This window comes from Lissotriton helveticus, chromosome 5_1, assembly GCF_964261635.1.
Source record: "Lissotriton helveticus chromosome 5_1, aLisHel1.1, whole genome shotgun sequence".
NCBI classification, from domain to species: domain Eukaryota; kingdom Metazoa; phylum Chordata; class Amphibia; order Caudata; family Salamandridae; genus Lissotriton; species Lissotriton helveticus.
The window spans coordinates 1,795,244,685-1,795,266,268 of record NC_136065.1 but is presented as its reverse complement, the minus strand read 5'-3'; the positions used below and the strand labels follow the sequence as shown (position 1 = coordinate 1,795,266,268).

The following is a 21,584-nucleotide window of genomic DNA, read 5'->3' as shown; positions in this document are numbered from 1 at the left end:
TATGTGGGTGACTTTGAAGCAGTCAAGATATGAGCATGGGCATCTGTCTGCTCAAAAAGGCCATGTGCCAACAGGCCGTTTCAAAGAAGAATGAACATCTGAGTAGGCGGGTCCTGATAACTTTGAGGTGGATTTGATGTTGGATGTAGAATACAATGGCACAGGACCTAATACCAGCGCTCAGTTCTGTGGTACTGGTCGGAAATGTTCATAAACCAGGCCTAACATTGTTGCTCATCACTGGTTCCATCTTAAGTCGACCATGGTTCAAGGGTGCCTGCCTTGGTAAGTGACTGCTGTTTGTGCACCAGCAGAGGGGAGAGCACAGGGGTGCCAAGCATTTTTGTAAATACGGGGCATTCCTGCATTTTTGAAATTATGCACCTCAGCGCAGCAAAATTGCGTGTGGCGCCGTGCTGTGCCATTTCATTGTAAATATGCCCCCAAGTGTCCTTGTAGGGATTTGAGACTGGAAGACTACGAAGGCCAGTTAAAGCTCACTTACCGTTCTTCCTGCCTCATTGTTGTGCCGGTTCATGGCAGAGCGGGCATCTGGGCGGTTCTCCCTGGCATCAGCGAACTCTCTGGACACGAGCACGCCAAACTCAGCATCTTCACTGCAGCCGCCCCATTTCCAGCCCTCTCCGGGAGGGCCCTTGTGATGCGAATCGCAACCGCAGATGGTGGACGTCCCTTCAGCACACGATCGGGTGACGGCGAACGCCACCCCAGCTGACGCAATGGCGTGGACAAAGGCGGACTCCCGAGTAGCTGAATTCAAAGAAGAACAGAGAAAAGGATGGTTGGTTGGGATTTGAATCTCTTTTCAGGGTAGTTTGTTGTTTCAATGGGAACTGGTATTTGTGGGTGAAATAATGCCTTACATTAGGGTTGCCATATTTTGAAGATGAAAAACCGGGACATTTTGCAAAATTGGAGGACTACAATGTCACCTCAACCAAGGCGATACCTGCTAATGTAATCGCTTTCTAATATGAGCTGACATCTATTCCTGCTTTGGAACGCACAAAAAACATGGCTCCCACTTTTTTCAGTCAAACTTTTTGAAAACCGGGACCTGAGTCAAATTTGTCAAAATCTGCCGAGACAGATGGTGAAAAACCGACTGTCCCAGCAAGGGGGCTGCAAAACGCCTGGTCAGCTTACCTACCTTAAATGAATGAGCATGTGGTGCCATGTAACAGGGCAACTGTCTCCACACCTGGCTTTCACTGAATAAATGATTGCATCCTAGGAGTTGGGATTCAGGTACACAAGTGACTTGAATGGACTACTAATAGAAAAGCCCAGGTCTGGAGACATGATGACCAATGTCACAAGATTACACTTGCTTAAACACTTAGGGGCAGATTTACAAGCCCCTTGCAACAACTTTACGCTGCCGTTGTATCACTTCTGTGACGTAGCGGCGTCGTAAACAATGCGCCACGTTGCAACATATTTACAACGTGACGCATCTAGGGAGAGGCGTCACGTTGTAAAGCCCTGCACTACATTATACCTGCGTCAGGTATAATGTATGCAGGGTGGGTGTTCAGACATAAGAAAGCCTCATAAAAGTGACGCAGTGAAATCTATAATATTTCACTACATCACTTCTACGACGCCACTGCGTCAAAACCTTGCGCCTGCTTGATAGGAATAGGCATGCCTGACCATTTCTGGAGTTGCGTCGTGCTTGCGACATAACTCCAGCAATGCACTGCCTTTATGCCAAAAGGTGCATCACGCATCTGTCTATCCTTGCGCCACGGTGCGCCTCATTGTAAATGCAATGCATCCATGGTGGCGCAAAGGTTTGTTTATGTGACGCAAATTCACCGACGCATCTCTGCTAATATGCAGAGATGCGTCAGTTTTTGTAAATCTGCCCCTTAAAGATTTACCACCTCTGTGAACTGTGAAAATAGGTCGAAATTAGGTGCGTATTAGTGGGCACGGCCACGGATGAAAGGGCATTGAACGACTTTGCACCAGTTACAGTCCTCAATCACTGCAGTACAATCTAGGGTGACCAGATTTTGGAAAACAAAATTTGGGACAGTCCACAAACAGAGGTAGAACTACAAGTTTGCCTTGGCCATGGGGCACGGAATGACAGCGCTCATCTCACCAACACACAAAACACAAACAATGAGGCACAAAAGAGAATGAACCTCAACTTTTAACACACAGTATTACCTGTGTTCGCTAAACCGCTTTCTAATAAGGTGCTTCTAATTCTGCACAGAACACAGGAAAGCTTGCCTTGTTCAGACGACCCTCTCTGAAAACCGGACATGTGTTATATGTACTGTCATTTGTTCTGACAGATGTGAAAATACGCAACTGTCAACCCTGGATTACTACTCTACCCAACACAAGCCTGCTCGGAGGGTACCTCTGTACTTGTGTGAGGACGGTGGAGTAACACATGCCGCCTCCCCTGTGCACCTTCTGGCTGGAGGCTAGCACAGGGGAGTGTAATGATGGGTCACAGTCAGGATATCTTCTTTAAGTATTTTATTGGCAACTCTGCTTCACGTAGCAGGAACGATCTCAATAAGTCCTCAGTGTCCCACCCTGGAACCCCACATACACGTTCTTATTCTAAGAACCTATCTACGTTCTTAATAAGAATACTACAACACAACACATCTTCCCCCTTACAATAATAAATGACAAAAGGAAACTATATACAACAACATGTAGAGAAAAAAAACAAATAATAAATTGATCAGACTAACATATAATCTTTAAGTCTGTGAGGAGTATGAATGACTCTTCCAAATCTTCCCAATCTCATTGTATCTGCACAAGTTTGTTCAGTCAAACCTTCACCTTCTATGCGACTCCCTTCCTCAATTCTCTCTTCATCTTCCATTGTATCTTCCACTTCATCTTCCCACAACCATTCCCCAAACATGGCTGCAGTTCCCTCAACATCCTCTTCCTCCTCTGCCTTTTTAACATTTTTACATTTTGCAATTCGACTCATATGCCATACCCGACCATCGCTAAGTCTGGCCGAATTCTTTAGACACTCCACAACCTTACAAGGTTTGGAAAAAACACTTTCTCCCTTTGCCACTTTTCCCCATTTTTTGGTTTTAACCCAATCTCCTACCGCAAGCTCTTCCACTCTTGTCACATTTTTCTTATCATAGTTCTTTTTGTACACTTGTTGTGCCTTTATGATATTCTCCTTTACTTTTTCTGGTGACCATTCAACACGTTTAGTACTATTCATCCAACCAGTATTGTCCATTGTGATAGGTTCTCTACCCCTCATCATCACAAATGGACTCAAACCAGTGAGAGAAGGTGTGAGACGATAACCCCACAACATTTTTCTTAGTTCAACTTCCCAATTCTTTTTATTCTGGCATGCAATTTGTATTGTTCCTTTAATGACGCGATTAAATCGTTCTACAGCTCCATTACCAGAGGGATGATACACTGATGTTAACGCATGTGTAATACCATTCCTTTTTAAAAAATCTTCTACATTCACTGCTGTAAAATGTGTACCATTATCACTGATAATTCTTTTCGGCAATCCTTCTCTCAAGAATATACTCCTAAGAAAATTGATCACAGTCTCAGCATCAGCTTTTATGACAATTTCTAATTCAACCCATTTGCTGAAATAGTCTATCAAGACTATAATAAACCTACCCTCATGCTTGTTCTGTACCGGACCAACAAAATCAATTGCAATCAAATCCCAAACCATTTCAGGACATTTTACTTTTTCTGGTGACCATTCAACACGTTTAGTACTATTCATCCAACCAGTATTGTCCATTGTGATAGGTTCTCTACCCCTCATCATCACAAATGGACTCAAACCAGTGAGAGAAGGTGTGAGACGATAACCCCACAACATTTTTCTTAGTTCAACTTCCCAATTCTTTTTATTCTGGCATGCAATTTGTATTGTTCCTTTAATGACACGATTAAATAGTTCTACAGCTCCATTACCAGAGGGATGATACACTGATGTTAACGCATGTGTAATACCATTCCTTTTTAAAAAATCTTCTACATTCACTGCTGTAAAATGTGTACCATTATCACTGATAATTCTTTTCGGCAATCCTTCTCTCAAGAATATACTACTAAGAAAATTGATCACAGTCTCAGCATCAGCTTTTTTGACAATTTCTAATTCAACCCATTTGCTGAAATAGTCTATCAAGACTATAATAAACCTACCCTCATGCTTGTTCTGTACCGGACCAACAAAATCAATTGCAATCAAATCCCAAACCATTTCAGGACATTTTACAGGTGACAATGGTGGTTTTAACGTCGTCAAGCTCTTATCCGAATCAGCACACTCCTTGCATTCCCTCACCACTCTTTCCACTTCAATATCTACACCTGGCCACCAATATGAGCTTTTGACTCTTCTCTTGGTCCTAACAATTCCAAAATGTCCTTCATGACATAGATCTACTATTTTTTTTCTCAGAGTTTTCGGTGGTATAACTTTTCCTCCCCTGAAAATAGATCCAGACTCTACACTCAACTCACTTCTCACCTCCCAAAAACATCTTTCTTCTTCCCCATCTGGTTTCCTTCCACCCCAACCTTCTAAAACTTTCTCTTTTACCCTCTCCAACAACTCATCTTTTCCATAATGCTCAAACCACTCCTTTTCACCAATCAATTCCTCGAATTCTTCCTCCACCACAGCAATTTGATAATCATCCCACTCACTCCTAGGTACTTCTTTTATAGGTAAGGGTATTCTACTTAAACAGTCTGCAATTTTATTTTGTACTCCTGGAACATATTTTATCCTGTAATTGTAGTCCTGCAATCTCATAGAAAGTCTTGCTATTCTCGCTGATGCCCTAATCATTCCTTTTGTAGTCAACAAATTCACCAGTGGTTTATGGTCCGTTCTTACATCAAACTCATTCCCCCATAAATACACTCTGAAATGCTCCATACCCCACCCACAACCAAGGGTCTCTCTTTCAATTACCGAATACAGTTCTTCTGCTGGCGTCAAACTTCTCGATGCAAATCCAATTACCACTTCTTTCCCCTCACCTTCATTTTGCGTCAAAACTGCACCCAAACCTTTCCCGCTTGCATCCACAGTTAACACACTTCTCAATTCCGGATCAAATCCCTTAATTGGTGTGGCACAACAAATATCTCTTTTAAGGACCTCAAAACCTTTTTTACATCTCTCATTCCATTCGAACTTACATCTTTGTTTCAACAACTGTCTTAAATCATAGGATTTCTCTGAGAAATTCTTTACAAATTTCGAATAATACTCCGTCAGCCCTAAAAATGAACGGAGTTCATCCTTATTCTTAGGCTCCGGAGCCTCACTCACTGCCTGTAGTAATTCTTTCTTTGGAGAGATACCATCTGCACCAATATTATGACCTAAATAAGCCACTTTTTGTTTAGCAAATTTACACTTCCCATATTCTGCCGTCAGCCCCTTATTTCTCAAAACATTGAAAACATCCTCCAATCTCAGGTCATGAGTTTTCCTATTTTCTCCCATCACCAATATGTCGTCCTGAAAAAACAACACTCCTGAAATCCCTCTTAAAATCTCACTCATAATCCTTTGGAAAACCGCCGCCGCAGAGGCTAACCCAAACGGCATCCTAACATATTGGAAACAACCAAAAGGTGTAATAAAGGACGTAATCTTCCTGCTCTCTTTGTGCAATTGAACCTGATGGTACGCTGACGATAGATCAACTGTCGAAATCCATCTCATGCCCTTTGTTTTTGCCAACAACTCATTAATCTTAGGTAGGGGGTACTTATCTACTAAGATCTCTCTGTTCACACCTCTCAAATCCACACAAAGTCTAATCTTTCCATTTGATTTCCTTGCTACCACAATCGGAGACATCCATACAGACGACTCTATCCTCTCGATAATTCCAGATGTCTCCAACCTCTCCAACTCTTTCTCCAATTCATTCCTCACTGTAAACGGAACATTTCTTACTTTATAATTTACAGGAACAGCATTCTCTCTCAGCTTTATTTCATGTTTGAACCCCTTAAGCACACCAATTTTTCCTGAGAATACATCACTGTACTCTTCTTTAATTTTTCTTTTAAACTCATCATCCTCTTCTAGTACCATAACCTGTTCTTTCGCATTAGGGTTAAGTATTATATCTAAACTCGCTTGGTCTTTCCAGCCTAAAACACTTGGTCCATACTCTGCCACATACATCCTTCCCTCTGCTACTCTTCCTTTGAACACAAATGTAACATCTCTATACCCTAGAATAGGAATTTTTTTCCCAGTGAATCCTCTCGGATTGATGTCACTTTCCATTAAATCCATGCCAATTTCTTTCTCAAACTTTTCCTTCCACATATCCAAATTGACAATAGTATAAGGTGATCCCGAATCAGCCACTAATATAACTTTAACTCCTGCCACTTCAACTTCACATTTTGGTTTGTTCCTACCATTACTCTTTATATCCACAATAAAATCTCTTATAATCCCATCCTCGTCGCCAAAATTGTAATGATGGGTCACAGTCAGGATATCTTCTTTAAGTATTTTATTGGCAACTCTGCTTCACGTAGCAGGAACGATCTCAATAAGTCCTCAGTCTCCCATCAACTGTCCCACCCTGGAACCCCACATACACGTTCTTATTCTAAGAACCTATCTACGTTCTTAATAAGAATACTACAACACAACAGGGAGGCCCATGGACTCCTTCCGAGACCTTCCTCCTTATAGTAAACCAGGCACTCTCCCAAGCTCCTGTTTGTAAAAGTGTGCGAAGTTGTAAAGTTGAGCGGCTCTCAAGTCTGCAAATTTTTTTTAAAGTTTCAAAGCTCAGCAAAGCGCATAGATTTCAAACTTACAGTGAGGACCGTTTCCCATGCAAGGAGGGGGGGTGACACTGAGAAGCCATTGCCTGCCACTACTTTACGGCAGTCCATGCTTCTTGCCTCGAGTCGTGGCTTCGGGCAGCAGTGAGGACCGCGGATACTGACAGGTCAAATGTACTATTGTAACTACAGTGAAGGTTAAAAATGCAACTCCCCCAAGTTTTATTTTATTTATTTTAATGTTTTATAGAGCGCGAACTTGACCCGTGAGGTATTATGGAGAAAGATAAAAATGCCTCACATAGTTTAAGAAAGATTGAAAAGTAGTACTTTGTATTGTGGAAAGGGCTGCCCTCAGGCAGCCGCCACTCAAGCCCCAAAACTTAGAGAATCTTTTTCGAACGTTTATGGTAGGAAGCTGATTGACTCCCAGGGTAGGAGAGGGAGTGAGTGTTGGACACGTGTGGGGCAAACAGACGGGTGGATGGACGAGGCGCACAGGTTTAGCTCTCCCACCGCACTGCCACGTGGTGAACCATCTTAACTTTTATTTAACCACACAACATGTCATGGACCAGTCCTTGACGGTTTCATTTGAGGGGTCTATTTTAATCAGCTCTTCAATGTTTATGGAAAATCTGAATTAAAGAATAAACCTCTTTCAAGAACACTACATCACAACACTTTAACTGTCAACAAACCAGCTAGCTCTCCTCTCATCTGTTGACTTTATGCTTGTTTCTGACCTGATACAATGCTTCGCTGCCTTTTGGTTAGATTTGTGCTATAGAAATACCACATACATACAAACATACAAGCATATGTAGGGGCAGATTTACAAGCCCCTTGCAGCAACTTTACGCCGCTGTTGCGTCACTTCTGTGACCCAGCGGCATCGTAAACAAGCACCACGTTGCGACATATTTACAACATGACGCATCGAGGGAGATGCATCACATTGTAAAGCCCTGCGCTACATTATACCTGCGTCAGGTATGATGTTTGCAGGGTGGGCATTCCGATGTAAGATTGTCGGCTTGGCCTTGAAGTGGTTCACTTCATTTCTCAGTGAGAAGTAATTTATGGTCAGTGTTTCCCATTTTGCCTCAAGCATTCACCCTATTAAACAAGGTGTTCCACAAGGGTCCTCCCTCAGACTCCTTTTATTCAATCTCTATGTCCAAGCGCTGGCTGCGGTGGCTAGAAATAGGGGACTGACCATGGTCTCATACGCCGACGACACTCAGCTGGTGGTGGCACTCTCAAGTGACACCAAGAGGGATGCCCTGAAATTTCAGGGCGATTTGGCGGTGGTTGCTGAATGGATGACCACCAACTGCCTCCAGCTGAACACCAGTAAATCAGAGGTGTTGTTGGTGGGAAAGGACCATGGTCTATGGAGCGAACATTGGTGGCAAAAAAGCCTGGGTAGTGCACAACCTCCTAAGCTAGCCGTCAAATATTTGGGGGTATGGTTGAGATCATCGCTTAGCTATCAAGTTCAAACCAAAAAGGTAGCAGAGACCTGATTTGGGCTCTTACGAGGGCTTAGACCCCTACTGAGGTTCTATGACCCCTGACGCGTCAGACTATCATTCAGGCAGCCAGAGACCCGATTTGGGCTCTTACGAGGGCTTAGACCCCTACTGAGGTTCTATGACCCCCGACGCGTCAGACTATCATTCAGGCAGCCATAATGTCCAGATTGGATTATACCTGTTCTCTGTATTTAGGGCCAAATAAGGCCGAGTTTGCTCGGCTACAACAGGTACAGAACGCAGCAGCCAGATCGCTGATTGGCGTGCGCAGGTTCTGCTCGGTGTCAACCACGATCCACCGACTACACTGGCTGCCGGTGGCTAGGAGAATTGAATTCAAGGCCCTTTGCAATACTTTTAAGGCCCTGAAGTTCAACACTGCTAGTATTTTGGCCAACCTAGTCACTCCCTATGTCCCCACTCACCAGCTCCGTTCACTTGGCCAGCACCTGGTGAGGGTCCCAAGGTTCCGGAGAGTGCGGGAAGGAGCCCGCTCCTTACGCAGCAGGGCATCCCTCCTTTGGAATTCACTGCCCACTCGCATTCGAAGCCATACTAATTATTTGGCTTTTAGGAAGGCCATAAAACATATCTATTCCCCATTGTGTAGTCTCTGCCTCTCCCTCCGTGTTAGCTGCTTTGCTGACAGCGCCGAACATAACATAACATAATATAACATAACATAACATAACATAAGAAAGCCTCGTAAAAGTGATGGAGTGAAATCTACAAGATTTCACTGAGTCACTTTTACGATGCCACTGCGTCAAAACCTTACGCCTGCTTGATCCTGCTTGCGACACGACTTCAGCAAATGGTTGCCTTAACGCCATTAGATGCATCACGCATCTATCAATCCTTGCGTCACGGTGTGCCGCATTGTAAATGCGACGCATCCATGGTGGCGAAAGTTTTTTTTTCCGTGACGCAAATTTACTGACACATCTCTGCTAATATGCAGAGATGCGCCAGTTCTTGTAAATCTGCCCCATAGTGTTATTAGTGCATGCCATATTACACCACACCTGGATCGCATGCTGCTCCTGCGTCCTGAGCACCACTGATGCTTCTACTACACAGCTCTGTGGCAACGCTCCAGTCCGCACCTGAAGCACTACTACTGCTTCAGGGTTAAGCCTATCACGTCGACACAGACAATCCGTGAAGTGCCCCCTGCCAATCTTCCCACCAACGTACATGTCTCACCCCAATACTTCATGGCTAGCTCAAGCATATAGCTCCTCCTCTGCACCAGAGTCCTGCCTGGGACTACCACTGACATATTGCTAAGTCCATCACCTAGGCACCACTCGGGCTGAAGTGTGCATTCTAATGGTTTGCACTCACTACTGAACAAGTTTTGTTTCCATTCTCCTGTACACAGCTCTTTGATGCCACCCCAGTCATGACCTGGAACCGATCGCAGGAAGTGACCTGGCCCGCAGTGGGTATTTGTTCATGTTTTTTGCACCTCTGGGGCACTTTTGTTACATAAGGGGGTCACAGATGCTTGTATGGCCTCCTGTAATAAGAGCACATTTGCACCCACATGATGACAAGGGGGTGTGTCCTCTTGAAAGACACACTAACTGTGCACACTGAATGAAGTAGCACCCAACGCATCCTGAAGGCGACTTTTCTGAGGGCCTATCAGAGTCAAACGTTCCCACAGGTATCCACCCCCCAAGTGTGTGTGTGTGTGTGTGTGTGTGTGTGGGCACACACGTTATCTGACTTTGGAGTGGGATTCCCGCCTCTCTTAAAAATGAGACAGGTGCACCACATTAAAATACATACTGATGGTTTGAAGCCACTAATCCACCTCTCATAGGTGTCTTTCACTGCTGTGTTGTCCAAATTGCAGACGAGGGTTCGTTTGTACACTGGGAAACTAGTCTATTTTTTTTTCAATATGGCAATCAGTATATGGATGAGCACATGGCATGTGCCAATAGAGTATTCCGCTTTCAACAGACATGCTTTTGGAGTGACACATACACACAGTGTGCAATATGGGAGCACTGGTGCCCAACTCATGAATAGGGCTGAGGGGTAGTCCTGGTGCCAAAGCTTGGGTACTTGATCACTAAGCATTCTTCACATATTTATTCCACGTGTCTTTAAATACTTTTGCCGCAGATCTAATTGGTTGACCAGCTGAATCCCAATCATGGTGGCTAAGTGCAGATGGCAGGTCTGAGTGGTGAACCAGTCTGGTAGACACACTCAATGCACCAAATACTTCCTTCAAATCAAACCCCCTAACCCTCCATTGTTAGAGCCCCTGAAGAGTCAGTATTTCTGCACCATCTTCCCATGAAGGACACCCTCCTGGAAGCCCCAGTCCCAGAACATATTGATAAGCCTAGATTGTATTGATGCTCACTACTTTTCACTTTTGACATCTACCAGGATGTGTTGAGCATCAGTGATTTTACTGATTTTAGGATGTTAGCCTAAAAGCCTCAGAACATATTTATCAAAGTTTTGTGTCGCCATTGCGCCACATAAGGTAACGCCAGGGCGACGCAAAACCTAGATGAGATTTACCGAGCCACCCAAAGCTGCCTTGTGTGGTGGCCCTGTGGAGCTTGGTAAATCTGGGGTAACGCAAGGCAACGCAAGTCCCCGCCTTGCGTTACTTTGCACCAAGGAGGCGTTCCATAGGTGGAGCGTGGGTGTTCCATGCATCCACCCATGGATTTTGGTGCACTCCCAGATTTACCATGAGTGGTAGACCTGGGAACGCGTCAAAATTTTATGTCTTCCCAGGGTGGCTTAAGGTATAAAAATATCTTTATTTCTTCCTATTTCCACGTGTGCTGCATTCTGAGGCACACGTAGAGGAAAAAGCCTCAAAGGATTGTTTTAGTGCAGGAAGGTGTCCCTTCCTGCACAAAAACAATCCTGCTTATAACACTAGCATCCTTGCACCATGGCACAAGGATGCCTGTCTTGGCGCTAAGCAGCACATTGTGCGCCAGTGCAAGAAGAGAGCTGGAATTCGCCATATCTTAACAGATGTGGTGCATTCCTGCCCTCTCCCTTTTACCCAGAGCAGTGCAGCAAGGTTTTTGGCTGTGTTGCAATGTGTGAAAAAATTATAAATATGGTCCCTCATATGTACTCATAAAGGGGATTTGGGTCAGCGTCTTGCTCCTCATTCAATGACTTTTTGCCTTATTCTTGTTTCTGCCAAGGGGCATAACGCCCGCACCTGAACCCCCATGGTCCCCTGCGGTGCAGGGGGACCACAGCCCTCCAGAGCCCCCCAACTCTTTGAGGGGGGCCCTATTCAGGCCAAGGACAAGGGAATTTGGGAGACTCTGAACCCTCATCACATTCGACAGGGGGGCTCATTATTTCACGATCCGCCCTGTGTTTGGCCTGCCTCTGGAGCATTTATCTGATTGGATGAACTGTATGGGTCCAATGCTGTGAGGGGACTATTTTTTCTTTTCCTTTTAGCACTCCATGGGCTTGCCGGGCTCACTTCCTTTGGCCCTTTATCCCTACTCCAAATACTTTTTTATTTTTCTGCAAAGCTTGACACAGACTGCTACCACTTAGCTGACATTTTTCTTTCTGCACATCTTCTTTATTTTCTAACTTCTCTTGTCCAAAACGGTAGTGCAAAATGTTAGCATGGTCAATTAAGAACAATGATTTTAAAAACAATCCAACATGGCTAATATCTGTGCTATTGCCTGCACACGCACTGTTGCTCATCTTGGCATCATTTTTGCTTTTGTCTGAGAAATGCACACTCAGATGCTGCCAACTTGAAGTGGTTTTGTCCATAAACTGTGCCAAAACGAACAAGCGCTGGCACAACCAGTAGCAGTGTGTCCGTATTTAAAAGGCGAGAACTACTGGCTTTGCCAGTGCTTGTTTTACTTGCAATGAGACAGGTAGTAATGAACAGCTGACCACCAGTTGATAACTAGATGCCCCAGCTCAGTGGCCTTTGAGCCAGGCCGAAGCAAATGTACAGGACAAAGATGCAACCTTTCCTGGCCTACCAAGACTAAGGCAATCCTGGGAACCCAGAAGCTCCACCTAAGATGGTTTCGATCTGCTCTACCATAAGGTTGACCATCTTCTTTTTAAATTAATTTGATTATATGATTGATTATTGTTCTCTGAATTAATTTAGAGCCGAATATGCTGCACATTTTTTCTTGGTTGCGCTTATTATTTTTATGTGTCCTGATGATGACCTAGGAAATTGTAGAGGTCGAAACGCAGTTGATGCTCCCCTGGCAAATCAGGATAAAGCATTTGTTGCATTATGTTCCTGTCATAATACACAAGCAATACGAATATGAAGAGCACTCCTGTGTGCTAAGATAAGAAGCTGAGAATTAAACAAATGTATTCATCGTTTCAAAGTTTTTGTTCACTTTGTTTTGTAGCGTAGGTTTAAACATATACGTGGGTTATATCCACTGTATTCAGTTCATTTATGTCAATTTCAAGAAATTCCCCAACATGGATTCAAAATAACGTGCTTTATCTAAATAAAGAGACACTTGAAAGTCCCCGATGCATTTCGAGCAGTGGAGCTCTTCTTCAGGGGGTCCATGTGGTCTGAAGGCAAATGAGAAAAACCGCAATTTAAAATATAACAGGGCCCGAGGTCTGGAATAGTAACAGTAATTGAAAGTCCACAAGGGTGGTGTAACGTATTCAGAACGGGGTGAAAAATGAATACATTTGTTTAATTCTCCTGGACAGAAGGGGATCACCCTGAGCACCCTAAACGTCGGACATTATAGTACCTATATAGCACATCGAATACTTTTTTGGAGTGCAGCGGACCTCGTTTTTTCTACATAATACACAGGCAAAAATACAGACACCCTATTATATTGTTATCTCTCTGTCGTTGTTTTTTTTTCTACATTGTATATATTTTTTGTAAATGTTTATTTAGTGTAACATAGTGTGCACAAATTGTCTGTTCATGTACAATTGTTGTATTGTTATTTATGTGAGAATTGTTTTCAATAACAAACCTTTTTTGCTTTGAAGACATTTCTTTTGTGGGTACCTTCTTTTCTTTTGATTGTGCGCTATACAAATGTGGATTATTATTATTATTATTATTTTGCTTAGGGGGGCGTGGCTTAGCACGCAATGGTGGAAGACGTGCTCGGGTAGAGCTCCTGCTTGAGCTCCCCTACCCTGGGCCATTTCTCCGACAACATTTGCCCTGCCTGACCTGAAACCTCTGGCGGGTCTGCCCGTGACCCTTGGCAACACCTGGGCCGAGTTTGGCGGAACTCGGCGGCGGAGCTCCGCACCGCGACCGACGGCGACGTTGTGGCCGGCCTGCCTGCGGCGCGGCCGGATTCTACACTACGCGAGGCCGCGGCTTCTCCGGGCCTACTGGGCCCTGCCCTGCGACCCACCTGAGGCGACCCGACCGCCACTGAGGGCGAACGAGGACAGATGCGGTGCACCCCACACAGAGGCGCAACTGCCGGCCCCCGCGCTCCGGGCCCTGGTGACTGCAAGTGAGGAGGCGGGCGAGCCGGAGGCGGCCGGAGTCAGACGCGGGTCGGGCCGGCCGGCCCTGCGGAGGAGCGGACGAGGGGGAGCGAGCACCTACATACTGCTGCCGAGACCTAGGCTACAGCGAGGGAGCAACACGAAGGCACTAGTACAGGAGTGGGGCCTCCCTTCGGCCCTCCCGCTGCTGCGTGTCATCCGGAGCTAGTGGGCACACACTGCGACACAGTGAGTAACCTCCCCCCCCCATTATAAAGGGGACTGACGGCGGAGAGCTGCGGAGCCACTGTCGGGACGCACCCGCCCACGGCCGTTGCCTGGCCCCCTGTGCGCCCCGGTGAGGCCCAGCTGCTGTTTGGCGCTGTCTGCTGGATGCGGCCTTCCCTCTCCTGCTCCTTCTGTCGCTGCATACTGCCCCACGCTGGTGCCACGAGCTGGGGACCTGGGGAACAGCAAGCCCTTCCAGAACCGCAACAGATGCCTGGGCAGGGGAATCCCCCTCTCCCCCCCTCATAGCTGGGACCACGAGTGGAGGGCCACAGAGCGACGACAACAGGGCACGGTTACCCACGGAGGCTGACTGAGCCCCCACGCGCCCACAGCACCGATATTCCGGAGAACACCCTGACACCGCTGCTTGCTCTGGTGGAACACGACTGGCGCTTACAGAGGGTGACGGTCCCCCACTCTCTAAGTCTGGCCTAGCGCCTCGTCCTCCTGCAAACGGAAATCTGCTACACTGCAGACCCCTGGGCGCCTGGCTGACATCCGCGCCACGAACCCACGGTTTGGAGGCTGGGGGAGTGGGTGCACCCACGAGGCTTCCGCACCACACCGAGGACAGAAGGCGGTGGGGGTTTAACATGACGACGTCGCTAACCTGTGCAACCTGACACACCTTGGACGTCTCCTGCGAACTTGCCCCCCCCCAGACCACGCGACAGTGAGCAAGAATCGCCCCTGCTGCTGCCCACGCATGCGGCCAACCCCATGTCTGGTGGGGTGAAAACGCGCACCGGATCGGGTGGCATGTCAGTGAAGGGGAGGGTGGCGAAAACGCCTTCTAAAATGGACGCCGACCACGTGGCGTCGAAATTGGACTCTGTCTTGGCGGCCGTGGAAAGGATGGAGGAATCTCTTCAACAGACGCGCACCTCTCTGGAAACCAGGATAGACGGTGTGGCGATTGATCTAACTCATCTCAGAGCTGACCACAAGAAATTGCAGGAACGCACCACAGCGCTGGAAGGAGCGGTGGCGACCATGGAACCGACGGTGTCGCAATCGGACAAACACATACAGGACCTCCTTAACAGGGTGGACTTTCTAGAGGATCGCGCGGAGGATGCAGAAGGGAGGGCGAGAAGGAACAACATCCGCCTGGTGGGCATTCCGGAGAAATGGGAAGGGATGGACCCCACGCAGAGAGTGGAGGACTGGCTCCGTGAACTACTACCGGAGGGAGTGTTGTCGCCCCATTTTGTGGTGGAACGAGCCCACCGAATACCCACGAAACCCCTAACAACTGGCTCGAACCCCAGACCAATAATCCTCCGAGTCCTCAACTACCGAGACCGCGACACGATCTTGCGGGAAGCCAGGAAATTAGGTGAGATCAGGATCGACAACACCACCGTGATGTTCTTTCCGGACTACACTGTACAGGTCCAAAGGCAAAGACACTCCTTCCTGGAAGTAAAAAGACGATTACGGCAGGCTGGACTTCAATACTCGCTTCTCTTCCCGGCCAAACTACGGGTGGTAGCGAAAGACAAAACGCACTTTTTTACGGACTCTAATGAAGTTGAGGCCTGGCTTGATGAGAACATGCCGGATGTGCCCAGACGAGCGCAGGGAACTGCTACTGCGGAACACACGCGTGGGGCGCGGAGACGCCGCAGACGGAGGGCTCCTACACCTACCAGGACGAGGGAACCACCAGCTCACTCCCCGACTGCGAGCGAGATGCTGCAGGAACAGCGAGACGCCCTCCGCAGGGTGGTGGAAATCAGCAGCTCCCCGACTCCGTCCCCTGCCCCGGACACAACTCCGACGCCTCTCCCAAGCGACGATGAGGCGATTTATGGCCTACAAGACTCCCAGCACACCGAAGACCTTCCGGACGTCACACCGCAAACAGCAGACTTGTTTGGTTAAGTGACCCATGCCGAATCTAACTTCCTCGCGCTGGGAACGACGGACCTGTGCGAAAGCTATGCAGGCCTCCACAAAGGGGGGAGAATCAAGCAACTCTACTATGCTGAATCCTGTTTGCCTGGGGACGCTGAACTCCGACCAGGTATTGTGCTTGTTCTATACACACATGGCCCAATCGCTCACTGTTGAGCACTGATCACCTGATAGACAGCTACACACGAGCTGACCAGAGACAGCCGAACTGTTTGAGGAGCGGCCTCGTCCCCCCCCCTGAGAGCCCTGCTCTTCCAAATCGATACTTGACGAGCCGCTGTAGCTCTGCGGAAAGATGAGACCTGGGCACCTGCCAGACGGTAATGGCCTCCTGACCCTGCCCGGGAGGGATGCTGCATCCACTATGGTTAATTCTGTTTAACGTACTGTTACAGCTTAAGCCACAGAGTACCCCTTAGAACTGTATAGTTTACGAGCTCATACGAGCATTTGGACGGCAACATGTTTAGTAGCCGCCCTTTTGGCATTTTAGGTTATGTAGCCATGTTGAGGCCACAAGTTATCATCCCTTCCCCTACCCGTTTCCTTACTCGGGGATCACCACACACAACACTGACACTTTGGGGCGCATTTGTATTGGGAGGGTGGCTCTGGACCGAGCGGGGAGCACTTCTTGGGGGCATGGGGGTGGGGGTTGCGGGGGGGAGTCACAGCCTGCAACACAATGGCTGAGATAAGATTTTGCACTTGGAACATCAGGGGAATGCACACACCGGCTCGGCGCTACCAGATTTACTCGTACCTGAAGCGACATAAGATAGGCATAGCACTACTACAGGAGACACACTTGAACGAGGCAGAAGTCCGGGCACTGCGCCGCAAGTGGCGCGGACAGCTTTACGCAACGTCCTATTCCTCATACGCCCGAGGCGCACTGATATGGGTCCGCCCCGGGATCCCCTGGACAGCTACAGACACCACGATAGATCGGGAGGGTAGATTTGTTGCGATACAGGGCAGACTTGATGGGCACCAGATGGCACTGGTGTCACTGTACGCTCCAAACACTGATCAAGGTGGCTTTCTGGCGCGCCTCTCTGCGATACTGGCACCCTGGCATGGGATCCCCTGGCTCCTGGGTGGGGATTACAATTGCACACTAGACACTGCGCTGGACCGCTCCTCCCCGCCCCCGGTTGGCGCACCGACACGCGGGGCCACGAAGGCACTGCTGGAATGGGCCGAGCAGTGGGACCTCCATGATGTTTGGAGGTCACACAATCCTGGGACGCGAATCTACTCCTACTATTCGGGCGCCCACGGCTTACACGTCCGCCTGGACCGATTCATGTCCACTACTGACCTCTTACCCCTTGTGACTGACACACTATACATGGGCCGCACGCACTCTGACCACAATCCACACTTTCTGACCATGGCCTGGGACCGACCACGTCCTCCTGTCCCCACCTGGAGACTACAACCGGCAATGCTGCTGGATGCGGAATTTCGCGACTCCCTTCTCACATGCACTGCACAATATTTCGAGGACAACGCGGGCACGGCGTCCTCCCCACAAGTAGAGTGGGACGCCTTCAAGGTAGTGATCCGGGGCCACTGCCTGAGGACGCAGGGCCACATAAGACACCAGCTAGAGAGCGAGCTCACAAGATTAGAAACTACTCTGCTTGAGAGGGAGGGGGAGGCCGCTGAGGGTAGCGCTGACTTGCTCCAGGAGGCACACGCAGTCCATGCGGGCCTCCTGGAGCGCCTCCGGGACATTAACTACGCAGCACATTCGGCAAGGACACATCACATGAGTGACAGACCTGGCAAGTTACTGGCCTGGCTGATATCGCAGGAGACGCGCTCAACCCCAGTGGCAGCGATACAGGTGGAGGCCTACTATACTCGCAGCGCCAGATCCACGACGCATTCACCACACATTACACCGCACTATACCGCTCACGGCTACCTCACCCGTGCCCCGACATTGCTGGCTACCTTGCCCCCCTGCCGATGCCGCAACTGACTGCTGCGCAGCAGGACGAACTGGGAGCCCAGCTCGACTCTGACGAGGTTCGCGACGCAATATTTAACTTGTCTAATAGCAAATCCCCGGGCCCGGACGGGCTCCCAGCCGAATTTTACAAAGCAGGCTCGGCCATACTCATCCCGGAACTCCTGAAGATGTACGCCGCGGCCTTAGAGGACGCTGCCTTGCCCCCGACGTTGAATGAGGCGACCCTGATCTCCATTCCTAAACCGGACAAAGACTGCACGCAAGTGGGCTCCTATCGCCCGCTGGCACTGCTCAATACCGACTACAAAATACTGGCCTCCACTCTGGCTCGGAGACTGGCCCCCTATGTGCCCCGGCTGGTACACCAAGATCAAAATGGCTTTGTCCCAACGCGCCACACCTCCCACAATATCCGCCGCCTCTTCCGAGTGCAGGAGTATGCCACCCTGCGGTGGCCTAGAGCGGGGTGCTTGGTATTGGACCTGGAAAAAGCTTTTGACTCGGTGGAGTGGCCGTACCTGGGAGCGGTTTTGGAAAAATTCCAATTAGGTGGTGGTTACGAAGCTATGGTGGAATTGCTTTATGGCAGACCGACAGTTCGGGTACGCACGGGCGCGCTGCTCTCGGACACGCTCCGAGTCTGCCGGGGCACTAGACAGGGCTGCCCCCTGTCGCCTCTACTGTTCTCCCTAGCCATGGAGCCCCTGGCCACGATACTTAGGGCACGGGGAGCCGACTGGGGCATCCCACTGGCGGACGGTCTCCATGCAGTTTCGCTATATGCGGATGACTTACTGTTGTACGTCAGAGATATCACCAACATCCCGGACTCGCTGGCCGACGTCTTCCGCACTTTCGAGGAGATGTCGGGACTGCGGGTCAACTGGTCCAAATCGGGGGCTTACTCCTTCCACCCGGATACGCCCGAATGCGACGTGCGACTGGGCGGCGGCAGGCTGCAGTGGTATCCCACCACGTTCCGATATCTGGGGATACGAATCTATCGGACTCCACTGGACGTCCTAGAGGGGAACCTTCTAAGAGCGATTGCCTCGGTCCGGGCGCAGATCGCGTTCTGGAACACCCTACCTCTTAATGTCCCAAGTCGGATAGCACTTATCAAAATGATAGTACTGCCTAGACTCCTATACTATTTCGCTAATGTACCGACTTACGTGCCGAATAAAATTTTCCGAGACCTGGAGACCCTACTGAGAAGCCTTATCTGGAATAAGGGCCGACCCAGGGTGGCGTTGACTAAACTGTACATGCCAACGGAACTGGGAGGCCTGGCGGTTCCCAACATGGAACTATACTATCTCTCGGCGCAAATGCAGTGGGTGTCGGAGTGGCTAGGCGGCAGACACCTTGAGGATACTGCCTCGGACGCAGCTGCCTGGACGCAAACGCAAATAAATACTCTATTCCACCCCCTAGCCCGAACCCCCCGCCCCCCCCAGATACACTTAGAGGTGGCACGCAAATGTTTCCTACGCTGTTTGAAGCTTACCCGGGCCGTGACGCCATACGCCCCGACCATGCCCATTCTAGGCACTCCGAGCCCTACAGGAGTACTGACTGTGACTTGTCTGACCAGTTGGTCACAGGCCGGGGTGGATACCCTGGGTGACCTGTATGCTGAGGGAGTACTACTCGCCTTTGAGGACCTAACTGCTGCCACGGAACTCCCAGCTGGCCAGTTCCTGCTACATGCGTCCCTTTTGCGTACACTCACTACCCACTGGGGAGATGTGACGGAGGAACCACCGATGCATTGCTTCATGCAGTACCTCCATGTTATGGGAACTGGCTCACACATCATTCACTGGCTGGCGCAGGCTCTACAGGCACACTCGAAGCCATCTGCGCTGCGGTTGCGCGATGGGTGGGCGGCGGACAGGGGGCGGGCCTGGACCGACAAGGAATGGGCAATGATATTAGCCGGACCGACATATATCCCACGCAGCCCCCGCTTTAAGATCATACAATTCTACATCCTGCACCGCGCATACCTAACGCCTGACAAGATAAATAGGTACTTCGCCACCACGGATGCTGCCTGCCCGCGCTGCTCTCTGACTGGGGCTGACCTCTTGCATATGTTGTGGCATTGCCCTGAGGTAGGCACATACTGGGACGAGGTCGTGATGCTCCTCACACGCAGCGCTGACGAGCAACTACCACACACGTGGGAGGCATGCATCTTGGGGCTATATAAACGCACGAAGCTCAACAAAGTGCGGACCCGCTTCTGGGACATGGGGCTTATAACAGCAAAACGCCTGATCACCAAGCATTGGAAGGCGGCGACCTCCCCCCATGTTCGGCATTGGCGTGCCTCTTTCACCAACTGGGCACGTGCAGAGGGCACGGTACTTCTCCGGGAAGAAACAGCGGGACTCCGCAAATTCCCCATCGCCCAGCTCTGGAACGACCTCCTAAAGGCGTTCCACCGCGCTTGCCGGGAACGGGGTGTTACATGAGCTAAGCGACGACATAATCATGGTGATACAGGCTGATACTGGGAGAGGATCCAGGCCTGCCCCCCCCCCCTGCCCCTCCCTCACACACTCGACACGCGACCCTGAGGGGAGATGCTACCGCTCCCTCACCACGCACTGGACGCCTTTGAGACACTGACAGCGCGCTGCTGCCCTGGCCCTGGCGCGCCTGCGACAACGACAGACATCATCGCTGAGGAAGGCACTGACCCCCCCCCCGTCCGCCTGTTCACCGGCAGGAGACGGCTCACCACATAGCTGACCTGCGCCGCCGCCCCGCACGTTGCCGGCTTAAGCCCTGACCCTACACTACAGACGTCGCACACATGCACTTGAAGGAGATAGGAGCCTTGCGCCCCCCCCACCCCCGCCGTGCTTCCTCCCCCCCCCCCTTCTCGACTGTCCCCATACCTTACATGTGGCCTCGCTGGGCCCCTTCCTGCAATAGACGCCTTGCATTGAAACCGGCAGTGATCTCCCCCCCCCTCCACCCCTGCCTTTTACTCCTTTCCCAACCCCCGGTTCTCCCAGCCGATATACGGGCATAGGGAACAGTTTGTTTACTGGTCCAGTTCCCGGACTAGACTCAATTACCTAGTTTTCTTTTCTTTTTTAATGAAGATACAGGAGAGACTATGTTACTACCAAGAGACAATCCCTTGGGGCCACATGCCATCTGCGAGGCGCAGGGGCGTGACACCACTCACATACCACAGGAGGTACATCCAGACACCCGATTACAAACGCGTGGTACGTGATCAGACACACAGCTTATTGGTTGCTGCCATGCCCCTAGCGCCCTCTCAGTGATAAGCCTGGGAGCACACGTAGGCACACTACTACTGAGTACTCTGACCCCAACCCAACTTGGCTGCGGACTAACCCTGCTGACTCCAACTGCGCACTCCTATGCCTCAGTGAGCTATACTAAAGCATACATCGTCAATACAAGAGCAGCAATACTGACTCAGCATCGAAAACGCGCACATAATTGACCCCCCTCCCCCT

The 21,584-nt window shown here is 49.5% G+C and overlaps 1 protein-coding gene across 1 annotated transcript in view; it reads right to left on the bottom strand.

Annotated features, from left to right (window-relative positions):
- Nucleotides 1–21,584, bottom strand: part of WNT3 (Wnt family member 3) — a 39,056-nt gene that overhangs the window by 13,602 nt on the left and 3,870 nt on the right. The window contains exon 2 of the mRNA XM_078641385.1: nucleotides 506–771. Coding sequence (XP_078497511.1) covers nucleotides 506–771 — 266 coding nt within the window. The remainder of the gene's footprint in view (nucleotides 1–505; nucleotides 772–21,584) is intronic.